Source organism: Penicillium hordei (genome assembly GCF_028827395.1).
Source record: "Penicillium hordei strain IBT 12815 chromosome Unknown utg000006l_segment0_segment0, whole genome shotgun sequence".
Taxonomy (NCBI): Eukaryota; Fungi; Ascomycota; class Eurotiomycetes; order Eurotiales; family Aspergillaceae; genus Penicillium; species Penicillium hordei.
In genome coordinates, this window is record NW_026623147.1 from 1,843,924 (window position 1) to 1,856,004 (window position 12,081).

Sequence of the window (12,081 nt, forward strand, 5' to 3'; positions counted from 1 at the left end):
TACGAACCCCTACCTGACACTACATGGGTGTCCTTAAACTTATGCTGAACGAAGAGAGGATCCTGCTCGACAGGACAACCTCTGTGAGTTGATGTTCTGCTGCGTATTGGGCCCCAAAGCTAAAACTAGACCGATCAGAGAATTGCGACTCAACACATTTAACCTCCACCCGAAGAAAGCGTGTACGTCTAATAATGCTGGCACACCATATCTGACACAAAAAAATTCAATCTGTGTTTTCCACTGTGGCGAACTAATCAACTCAAGACTCGCGCGGGTGCAATAGTTGCTTGATCCTCAGACCAAAAGAACTCTTAGTAGAAGTGGTAACCCTGCAAAGATTGACACGACAGGCCACCGCACAACGGCCAACCGGATATTGTTGAAATCAAACCATGAGCCATTGTCCGGTATGTAAGATCATAAGCGAAGCCGGATGCAATACAGCACCGAGGCCACTTTGCTGAGGTTCCAAATGGAGGTAGCATGCAAATAAGCGCGCCTCGTACTATTTCCAGCAGTAGCAACTCCAATACTGCAATTTCAGCGTAATAGCTAATTGTGAGGGACCCAGAGGATCGCGTATCAAGAACTCAATATGCGTCCCAATGCCATCGCGGTTCTCATGACTTTCCTCGTTGTAGGCGGGATAGAGTGCACGGAAGCCCATAGGGCCCCCGGAGCACAGGTAGCTCAACCGAATTGGTACTTTCCGCGGATATTCAAGCGAATGGTTAGTAGTAAGACACAGTGGAACGATGGTTCTGACCCTGGCTTGCTCCTAAACGGCGACTTCAACAACACCACCCTTACTCAAAACTCTTCATTGGCTACTCCAAGCCCGAAGGTCTCGTCCGCCGCTCAGTCATTGACCGTGCAAGAAGTCGTTGCTAGGGCCATATCTGTTGGCCCTCAGGCTCCCATGATTACCCAACATACTACTGTCGGTGGTGGGCTGAACCCTACCGCCACCACATACACCGAAAATATTGAAAGTTTCAACACCGAAATCAACATACGAAAGAGCCTCGAGGCCATCCTTTTCACCGCGGAAAACACGGGCAAACAAGGATCAGCCCTTGACCTGTCAATGAAGGCTTCGACCACACCTAATTCAGATTATTTAGCCACAACCTTCACTGATGGTCTCGGTGTCTTGGGCGTTGCTTTTAGTAGTTTATCCAGCATCTTCATGTCTCCGTCTGTCCTGCCTTCCACAACGGAGTTAATGGACAAGAGGCCGACTATGTCCCCAATTTCTCCTTCAACCATTAGCAGCTCAGCCTCTATAATACCCACTATAGGTATTTCCTCAATTTCTATGAGTACCGAATTTCGCGAGGCTAGCCGCTCGAATGGTGCGAGCTTAACCACTGCAGGAATGAGATCAGATCTTCTTCTTCGGGTTTTGGTCCTAAGTGATAAGGCTTTTGCTAAAAATAGCACTGTCACCTTGTCTTCCGACACATCTAATATGCATAATATTCCAAGCAGTATCCCAACTTCCGCAATTAGTTCCCTGCTAAAATCTCCCGTTCCCATTGGAGCGTCAACTTCTCGTGATCCGCTCAATGGTGTTTCATCTACCGTTGATACTATATCTGGTGATATCCCATCAAGAACCGACAGCTCAGCCTTGGTCCCGATCGTGCCGATGCCCAATACGAGTCTTATCCCTGCCTATTCAGCTAGGCCCGCTCCTATCCTAGGACCCGGGGTTAGCACAACTGCTATTATCCCGACCCCCACCCGCTCAATTGGACAGCCTCATATCACGTACTCAGCTAGTTCAGATAATTTCTCTGCTGCTATCCCTAATCCTGGCACTGGCACTGCCTCGACTACTGCCATTGATTCCGGCTCTATCACTGCCTTGAGTACTGCCACTGATCCTGGCTGGAGTACTTTCTCCGATTCTGGCTCTGGCACTGCCTCGACTACTGCCACTGATCCTGGCTGGAGTACTTTCTCCGATTCTGGCTCTGGCACTGCCTCGAGTACTACCACTGGTCCTGGCTGGAGTACTTCCTCTAGAACTGCCTCGACTACTGCCATTGATTCCGGCTCTATCACTGCCTCGAGTACTACCACTGATCCTGGCTGGAGTACTTCCTCCGATTCTGGCTCTATCACTGCCTCGAGTACTACCACTGATCCTGGCTGGAGTACTTCCTCTAGAACTGCCTCGACTACTACCATTGATTCCGGCTCTATCACTGCCTCGAGTACTACCACTGATCCTGGCTGGAGTACTTCCTCCGATTCTGGTTCTGGCACTGCCTCGAGTACTACCACTGGTCCTGGCTGGAGTACTTCCTCCGATTCTGGCTCTGGCACTGCCTCGACTACTGCCATTGATCCTGGCTGGAGTACTTCCTCTAGTACTGCCTCGACTACTGCCATTGATTCCGGCTCTATCACTGCCTCGAGTACTACCACTGATCCTGGCTGGAGTACTTCCTCTAGAACTGCCTCGACTACTACCATTGATTCCGGCTCTATCACTGCCTCGACTACTACCACTGATCCTGGCTGGAGTACTTCCTCTAGAACTGCCTCGACTACTACCATTGATTCCGGCTCTATCACTGCCTCGAGTACTACCACTGATCCTGGCTGGAGTACTTCCTCCGATTCTGGTTCTGGCACTGCCTCGACTACTGCCACTGATCCTGGCTGGAGTACTTTCTCCGATTCTGACTCTGGCACTGCCTCGAGTACTACCACTGGTCCTGGCTGGAGTACTTCCTCTAGAACTGCCTCGACTACTGCCATTGATTCCGGCTCTATCACTGCCTCGAGTACTACCACTGATCCTGGCTGGAGTACTTCCTCCGATTCTGGCTCTATCACTGCCTCGAGTACTACCACTGATCCTGGCTGGAGTACTTCCTCTAGTACTGCCTCGACTACTGCCATTGATTCCGACTCTATCACTGCCTTGAGTACTGCCACTGACCCTGGCTGGAGTACTTCCTCTAGTACTGCCTCGACTACTGCCATTGATTCCGGCTCTATCACTGCCTTGAGTACTGCCACTGATCCTGGCTGGAGTACTTTCTCCGATTCTGACTCTGGCACTGCCTCGAGTACTACCACTGGTCCTGGCTGGAGTACTTCCTCTAGAACTGCCTCGACTACTGCCATTGATTCCGGCTCTATCACTGCCTCGAGTACTACCACTGATCCTGGCTGGAGTACTTCCTCCGATTCTGGCTCTGGCACTGCCTCGACTACTGCCATTGATCCTGGCTGGAGTACTTCCTCTAGTACTGCCTCGACTACTGCCATTGATTCCGGCTCTATCACTGCCTCGAGTACTACCACTGATCCTGGCTGGAGTACTTCCTCCGATTCTGGCTCTTTCACTGCCTCGAGTACTACCACTGATCCTGGCTGGAGTACTTCCTCCGATTCTGGCTCTTTCACTGCCTCGACTACTGCCACTGATCCTCGCTGGAGTACTTCCTCCGATTCTGGTTCTGGCACTGCCTCGACTACTGCCACTGATCCTGGCTGGAGTACTACCACTGGTCCTGGCTGGAGTACTTCCTCCGATTCTGGTTCTGGCACTGCCTCGACTACTGCCACTGATCCTGGCTGGAGTACTTCCTCTAGAACTGCCTCGACTACTCCCTCTGATTCCGGCTCTATCACTGCTTTGAGTACTGCCACTGATCCTGACTTGGGCACTTCCTCTAGAAGTGCTTTGAGTACTTCCTCTAGCACTGTATCTAGGACAGGCTCGGGCGGTAACGAAAACTCCAACAGTGATGGCTCCGCCAGCAGCTCCAAGACCAAACCGAGCTCCATTACAATTGGTATCGGGGTTGTAGCTGGTGCTGCTGCTTATGGTAGCGGTATGTTTTGGGTTGCCCGGCGCTACCACAAAAGAAAGCAGCTCCACCACAGCATAACTTCGGCAGTTGAACATACTGCGGGACAGGTTCTCGCTCCTGATGGTAATGTACCCAGACAGGGTAGCCGCATAAGTCCTCAATCTCGAACGATTAGCGCTCCGGTTATGGCGGAGAACTCATTAGGATGGAGCTAGACTTGTTTCGAGAATAACAGACCGCTCTTCCCACCACATGCATGTCGTGGAGCAGAACAATCATATTGACATATTGCGTGGATACCCCCGTATCTTTAGTTTCCGTGGCGCGCTATCTTCGTTGGTGAGGCGGCTTGGGGATATAGAGTTTTTTCCCGAACCTTTACCTCCCCAATGGAAACAAGCAGGAGCCGCGCTCACGTTGTGAAGAGTCGAGCCGCCCTCTGGTACCGATAGCCACCACACTTGCAGTCAGATAGCAAGATACAGACCACACTCAAAGCCTGTAAACAGAAAATGCCATCAGTGGAGGACTGGGCACACGGGGAGGGAGGGTGCATGTGTGTAGTGAGACGACTCACATTAACGTCATATACAGTCTTAGGCCACGATAGACCTTGACAAGCCTTGAAACACCTGTTCCAGGAAGTGAAATGCCCTGAAACGTCGGAACTGAGTGAAAAAGGCTACCTACGCGACCCTGGCTTCATACAGCTAGCAGACAACGCGGTGAGACACACAGCCAATCTTGGTGTTTGGTGGACCCCTAGTCGTGTGCACATACCTCCGCTGGTCTTTGTCCTGCCTGGGTTACAGGGATCATCCTATTGTATTGCATTGACTACCCCTTCGTAACCGCTATTGCAATTGCCCCACTAATCCCCGTGATCTCTTCTCGCTATATTATCTGTCTGGTGCTTTCTCTTTATTATTCGCCTGTTGCTTGCCCTAGCTTGTGTCGTTCTTTTACCTCCTCCAAGGTAGGTTCATCGTTCTCTAGTTCTCACCTTAGTATGCTCTTTGAGCCCACTTGCTTACGCTGTAAGAATCCCTTCGCTACTCCATACTCACCCCTCTAGATTTCCTTTCATTTCCAATTTGCTCTCATCATATGGCCTCATCTTCTGCACACGATTTGCAATGCTCATCGAGCAAGCGACCTTGGCAGCCGTTCCTATATAAAACGTGCGATGCTTGTCGCCAGAAAGGCCACCGCCACTGGCGCCATCACCCCCCCACTTGGGAGCGTTCAGGTGTCAAGCTCCCTTTCTATACAACACTCGAAGTCCCCGAAATCTGTCATATGCCGATACACTTGCACTATCGAAATACAATGCAGCGATTTTAGAAAATAGGTTACCCTTAGACACTTACGTCTCCTGCGAGGATGACACTTGTGGACCGTCGACCATCGCGTAGAGCAGCTCCATGCTCTGTCCCAAGTATGGCACACTTAACCATGGAGCCTGTTAGGTTTTCCGATGCCAGGACGAGGTCTATCGTGGACTCGCAGTCCCGCCTTCCAAATAAGGTTTTAGTACAAGAGGTTCGCGATGCTTCGAATCGAACTCGAATCGGTCCTGGGATCTGTCCTGGATTCGAAATCGTACGAATGGTTATGTTCAATATTAATTCGATTTCCGCGGAGCGGTAGTGCCAAACTCGTTTCTATGGTGGCCCGATTAGGTAGATAAGCAATTACGAGCTAATCCTAGACGGGAGCACGCAGCCAATACAGTAATCGTCGCATTTGACTGCTGATTTTGTCATGTTTCAACCTTTTTTATGAGTACATGGCCAATCAGGATTAAGCAGTCCATCGGTTTCTACGAGGGATTACGGTACTATAACAATGACTCATTGTGGCTACCAGTGAATACAATACAGCCCTAGATGGATTATCAGGAGAAGAGGTATAATTAGATTAGCGTGTCTTCACTCAGGATCCGGGAATTGAATCGCAAGAGTGTGAAGTTAAAACAGACTCAGAATTCTACTATAACTCCTCATTACTTGTATTTCGACACTAGCAACGATTCACGGGGTATTATTATGCACGTATTTCTTGGCGCTGTTTCAGGGAACCTGACACTGATCTCGGGCCTGAAACTGTTCCTCCGGCGATAGCGAACAAAGAGAAAAGAAACCACCGCCCCGTCGAGCAGCCCTGTCGCGCTGTCCGATTACAGCCCTGCCGCTTTATAATCTTCCTTTGAAGAAGTGCGGCTAGTTGTCGTACTTGGCGAAGCCGCAGGGTTGACGTTTGTCTGATCAGCAACCAGAGTTTGTGAGCTAGAAAGTTTCTGCGACAAACCTCTGATTTCCTGGTCCCTGCCCTCTATTATGCAGCGTTGCTTTTGAACCAATTTGGTCAGATAAGCGATGTCGCTTCGCGCATTTTGGAGGTCTTGAATGAGGACTGGCACGACTTCCTGAGTCCCTGAAAGGCCTGTAACAACAGCGTCGATCTCAGGCGCAAGATTCTCTAAAGCAGCGGCGGTGCATCTGAGCTTTGTACTGAGCGAAGGATGGTGTTCTCCATGCTGCTCGCCTGATAGGAAGCCGGCGTCCCCGAAACTCGGCCCTATAATTCCTGTCGAATGTAGCGCGGTGTGATAGGAAGCAGACATGTTTGGCTAATCCCTGCCGTCGAATATGGCTTCTAGGATGGTAATAGGGTAGCAATAAATATGTAGTTATGAGGGCTTTATAAGGCTGAAACGGCTGAGGAAGCTACGCACGCTCAACTGAAACTTATGAAGAGACATGTCCTGTCCCGGGTCGTGCTCTTTATAATGTAAATCTCTACGGCTAAGGCAGATGAGATTACTAGAAGGCATCTTCTTCAATACGCCCTAAGCAGTGATGAATGGTCGCTGATTTGTTCTAGTTTGACGAAATGCCCTTAGGCCCGACGGTACCTAGTGCGTATAGTCAATTGACCAGAGCAGCAAAAGCATTCGTTACACCAGTTCGCAAGCGAACGAGGTGCCCAGTTTCCTCACAAACAGACTACCAACTCCACTGGCGGACTATCAAATCAGGGGTGCCCGGGGTTTATCATCGCCCTAAGATCAGCCGGCGGCCGATTGTAGTAACAAAGAAAGCCTGGTCGCAGTTAGCTCACTGGTGGAAAGCCCACTTAGGTGAGCTAGCCGCCATTTAATAGTAAATTGAAAATTTCCGGCAAGTGCACTAAGTGCTGGCTAACCCGAGAACGCCCCGGAAATTGCTTCGTATCACATCCTTTAGCCCATTACTTTGAGTGAGCCCTAGTCCAGCCTTACCCGACCTTCTACTAGCTATCTAAAATAGGAACACTGTATAAGGGGAATATCGAGCCTACGAAGGTACAGCAGTCGAAGAATGGATGAACATCAGGGCCCTAAGCTGCTGCTCACAATCCTAATGAGTTAGTAGGTTCGTGGTAAAAGAAAAGAAAGTCTGCAGACCAACAGTTGAACTTCAAGGTATCTTGGCAGTCTGCAGCGTGGGACTCGCCTGTCCGTAACTCAGCAAACACCAACCTCGCATGATCACTAATTTGACCACAAGCTCCAAGTTACATGGTTAAGAACTCTGGTCAAACCCTGGTCAAAAATTGCTCCGCAACATCACTAGGAGTTGAACCAATCTGTGCGTGGAATCTACATAAAGGGGCATTGGATCTTGACAAAATCAGGAACTAGATTTGTTGTTGCTATGGCGAAATCGAAAACAAAGTTGGCTCCAGGCCGAGCAAATGATAGGGCACAGCAAGAACAGATTCGCAAGCGTCGGCATAATCTCTTCAAAAGATTGAAAGAATTCAACGACCGCTACGATATGGATATATGGCTGACGATGAGAATGCCGAGCGGTTGGGTCTACACGTTCTGCACGAAGGAGGAGGCCCCACCCAATGAAGCTGACTTAGTAAGTGGCGGGCCACGTAAGCATCATAAATTTTCACATATTGATAGCGGATGCAGCAGATACAAGGGTTTCCGGTGATCCGAAAAACCCCGGCAGACTATGCCCCAAAAGCTAAACGGCAATTTGTCGTTCGCAGCCCACCTGTATTCTCGTTGCGGCGCCCCCAGTACTGCCGCAATGGCGGCCACTCCTCAGAGCTAGAAGCGCAGACATCACATGAACCGGCCGTGCGGCACCGTAACGACAGAAAGGAGGAGCCTAGAACACCAATTGACGGTGATAGCCAGTACATGCCAAGCCCATTTTCTTAATTTTATTGGCTCCGATCTTTATGCTCATACATTCCTAAAAAAATAAAAGGCTATGCTCATGCACTAGACCTTGCCTCGGGCACATATATATCTTGTTTGTATTGAGAATGTTGGAGCACCTGAATAGCCCCTGGTCTCCTGTTTCTGCGGAAGTGTCTTTTCTTTCAGCTCGAACCTGATGCCAGTTTACTTGTTCACATGGAGAATTTCTGAAATCCTGATACTTACTCCTCGTGCTTCAGGGTCAGACCTGTATTTATTTTACTGGGTTGCAACCCAATCTATGTATTACGATGGGTCACAAAATGGCTGACCATTTTCCAATTTCTATTTAAGTTTCGCTGCACGACCTAGCACTCTGGGTTCGAAATTATATATTAGCTGCGGTGAGATCCCCACCCCTTAGTCATGTTTGCGTCAATGGAAGTACTTTGGAACAAAATTCCAAACTGCAATAACTATATGAAACTATCCTTCATCGACACTATAATAAACAAGATAGGAATATTTTGTAGGTCTATAGCTCTTGGTCATCTGGTGCGATATCTGTGGGGACGTCGATGGTGTCTGGCACTAGCTGGGGGTTGGATGGCATGTACTATCTGTGGTCACTAAACTTTACATGCTTGATAGATGAACCCGAAATATATCATACAGTGGCTTGTAGTAAAATCTTTTTGATGACTTGGGGTACCCGACTCCATAGCATGGGGTTGCTATATATCAGTTAGCGCGTATAGGCTGAACACAGCGCTTCAATGCTATATTAGTTGCTCACAATAGATTTATTCCAACGAGAAAATGCTTCCGGATGGATGGCGAGAGCAGAAATCTATAAAAGCTTATCAGAAGCTGATTATTCATGGAAAATGAATACATTTACCATACTAACGGCCAAAACAAGGATTGCCCAAATGACCATTGTTTTATTTTAATGACTATTTAGTGTTCTCTAGAGGCACTCAGACGAAGCGAGGTTTTTATATATAAGGACTGCTGTGTGGGAGTATAGGCTACAGTAGCGACCGGTATCGCCTTCCATGTCGCGAACAGAGAGATCATCTTTCAAACCCTAATCACATGACATACTAACCCATATGTAGATAGCGCGTAATCAAGACGTTTTGTACCTAACAAGGTAATAAATACCAGGAGCTTGAAATACCAGTATGGAAAATACAAGAATCTAGAACCAGATGCCTGGACTTGAACTTCTGGAAGATTCGATGCAAACCCAGCAAACATTGAGGCCTTTGAGCAGGCAATCTGGCAACAATTCCCCTCTGCATCTCGCAGCTGCATTACTGCAGAGCTCCCGATACTTTTTGGGACTTAGTCCGGGGTCCAATTTGATAGGCAAGGCTTGACAGTAAGGCTTATTCACAATCTTCGCCACTGCTTATCATCATGCCATGATTTTGGATTTCATTGGACACCAGAGATTACTGGCTAACTTCCTCCAGTCATATGTGCTTAGGTGTCCCCCACTTGAAGATCTTCACCATGGCCAATAGCCTTTGTAGCGATGATGCCTATCAAACCCGGACAGGCGACCCTTGGGACGACTATTCACAATATGCCCCCACCCCCGGTTATTTTGGTCGTTCGCCTACCATATTCTCTCCTAGCCCTGCCCCGGATTGTGCGACGGATCAGGTGCAGTCAGATCAGCTCGATTTTCTCCCATTAGCTGAATGGGACGAAGATGCCGAATATGACGAGCAGCTCCCAACACACATGCGCTACACGATTGCATGGAAGGTTATGTTCAACCGTAAGAAGGTAGGCAGTGTGACTGAAAAAGATTTGGTTGTATCTCCTGCGGATTACTGGGTGAAGACTTTGAAACTAGCTGTTGAAGAAATGCTGCAAATGAAAAAGAAAAATGGCCAGCGAGTTCGATCTGAAGGCACGGCTGTTACTGTCAAAGTGGACTCCCGGTGCCAGAAAAACCTAGAACGATTTTTTCCCTCTACTATCGACTGGAAACCAGTGGAAAAGCAGCTACGTAAATGGAGCAACTTGATTCGTGTAGGCAAAATCCTCACAATCGAGATTGTCTTTAATTACAGGGGCGATGACGATGGTCCTTCCATGTCTGTATCAAGAACAGGCGAAAAGAGAGGCCGTGTGTCGGCAACTAGCAGAATGTTGGCAGAGCGTGAGAGGCTGATCCATAATGAAGAAGAGAACACCGGACGACCCGCAACTTGGGATCTTGTTTATGGCTTTATGAGGTGTGATGTCCGTTCATGCCCACTCAAGTCTGATTGGTGCTGGGAAGATCCCAAGGACAAGAAACACTATAAAATGCGGGCCCCACATCTAGAACGCCTGATTGACTATGTTGACGGTGGTGGCAGCCTAGACAGTCACGATGATGTCCCTAGTGATATCCGTCGAGATCTAGTTCTGGAAAGTCAGACAGGAAGGAAATCGAAAAAGACCGATAATTTGACAACCGGGCCACCATATCCAACCATCATTAATGTTCTGCCAGCACAAAACCGAGTCGCCCCGGCGGTTACTTCGTCCGTACGTAGGCTTCCACCTGACGACTACGTCGTCATCCCTGGGTCTCGCGAAGCTGCTGTAAGAGAATACTGCAAATGGTTAGAATCACGCGCCACCGACGAGGCGTACAAAGCTGATTTCCGGAAAATATGCCAAGTGACGTTGGAAAACCACCTAGATCTTGAACTAATTCTTGAGGACCCAGACTCTGGCTTCTTTGTTCAACGGGGGATCCAGATTGGAACAGCTCGTCGCTTCCTGCGCGACATCAACGAATGGGCCACTGTTAGGAAATCAAACGGACTTGACTAGACCGAAGGTGAAAGACTCGGCTGTGCCGGATAGGATACGGTCAATTCCCACTGTGGCTGGCCCCGCACTGGATTGACTGAACGAATTTTCTGGGCGCTGAAGGCATATATATTAGTTTTGGACATTGACACTTGCACTTAGATCATCGGCGTATATGACAACTGAACATGCATTCATTACTGCAGTATACAACACAATTTTCTCATGTGAATGGTTAACTGTCTCGCGCATTTTACGTAATGATCTTTTCCTCGAAATGGAAAAGCTCTGTTCTCGAGAGAAATGGCTTAGTCAAATGTATTGTCACACCATCCGACTTGCAATTTAGCCGACATTCTTCCACTATGAGAATCACTTAAGCGCTTTCTATTGTTATACCTGCATGTCGAAAATGACCCTTTGCGCTCTGTTGTTTCGCACCAACATCATGAACACACCGCCGAAGGAAGACATGAAACCCTTGGTCGGGATTCTCTTCGTACGCCGACCATGATTTCTTGATATAAGCCTTCAGCTCGGCAAAGAATTCTTCGATGGGGTTGAAATCTGGGGAGTAAGGCGGCAAGTACAGCAATTTGACCCCTGCGTCAGAACACAACTGCTTGATTCGGTCTGAATGGTGGAAAGAGGCATTATCCATTACAAGCACGGATTTCGGTTCCGGCCACTTTCCACAGTGCTGGAGAAGTTGTTTTATAAATGACTCGAAGAACACCGCATCAGTTGACCCTTTGAAAATACGAGACAAGACGACACCATCCTGTGTGTAGGCTGGCAGGATCTGGTAGCGTTGACCCCGGTGAAATTTAGATACTTGGACTGGTGTCACGCCCAGTGGTGACCATCCAGTCCGCCGGTACCCCACCCGTTGATCACATCCCGATTCATCAACAAAGACCAGGTGGTAAGAACGATATTCGGACAATTTGTGCTGGTAGAAATCTCGTAGCTGAGTGTTCTGTTCCTTCGCTTTCTGTTGAGTTTTCTTTTTGGTCCAGCCAGCCCGGGTAAGAGCACGTTTGACGCTCGACGAAGATGGCAATATGTTGAACTCATCCCATAAAAATATCGCCATTTCATCAACATATAAGCCGGGCTTTTCGGCGAGGTGATCACAAAGGGCATCTAGCATCACTTCTGTGATGCTTGATGGCTGGCCGGCAGGGACTGAGGGGGATAGGGGGCTGCCGAAGA

At 48.7% G+C, this 12,081-nt stretch overlaps 4 protein-coding genes across 4 annotated transcripts; 3 read left to right on the forward strand and 1 right to left on the reverse strand.

Moving 5' to 3' along the window:
* Positions 1–598: 598 nt before the first annotated feature.
* On the forward strand, positions 599–4,054 carry N7537_011383 (beta strand repeat-containing protein; the record flags this gene model as incomplete). Its single annotated transcript, XM_056902437.1, has 1 exon — positions 599–4,054. The coding sequence occupies one exon, from the start codon at positions 599–601 to the stop codon at positions 4,052–4,054; it is 3,456 nt and encodes a 1,151-aa protein (XP_056747724.1).
* Positions 4,055–6,018: 1,964 nt separating this feature from the next.
* Positions 6,019–6,465, reverse strand: N7537_011384 (uncharacterized protein; the record flags this gene model as incomplete). The annotated part of the gene is made up of 1 exon (XM_056902438.1): positions 6,019–6,465. One exon carries the CDS (start codon positions 6,463–6,465, stop codon positions 6,019–6,021), a length of 447 nt encoding a protein of 148 aa, XP_056747725.1.
* Positions 6,466–7,537: 1,072 nt separating this feature from the next.
* N7537_011385 (uncharacterized protein) lies at positions 7,538–8,061 on the forward strand (the record flags this gene model as incomplete). The annotated part of the gene is made up of 2 exons (XM_056902439.1): positions 7,538–7,750; positions 7,807–8,061. 2 exons carry the CDS (start codon positions 7,538–7,540, stop codon positions 8,059–8,061), a joined length of 468 nt encoding a protein of 155 aa, XP_056747726.1.
* Positions 8,062–9,564: 1,503 nt separating this feature from the next.
* On the forward strand, positions 9,565–10,887 carry N7537_011386 (uncharacterized protein; the record flags this gene model as incomplete). The annotated part of the gene is made up of 1 exon (XM_056902440.1): positions 9,565–10,887. The coding sequence occupies one exon, from the start codon at positions 9,565–9,567 to the stop codon at positions 10,885–10,887; it is 1,323 nt and encodes a 440-aa protein (XP_056747727.1).
* Between the last annotated feature and the right edge of the window lie 1,194 nt (positions 10,888–12,081).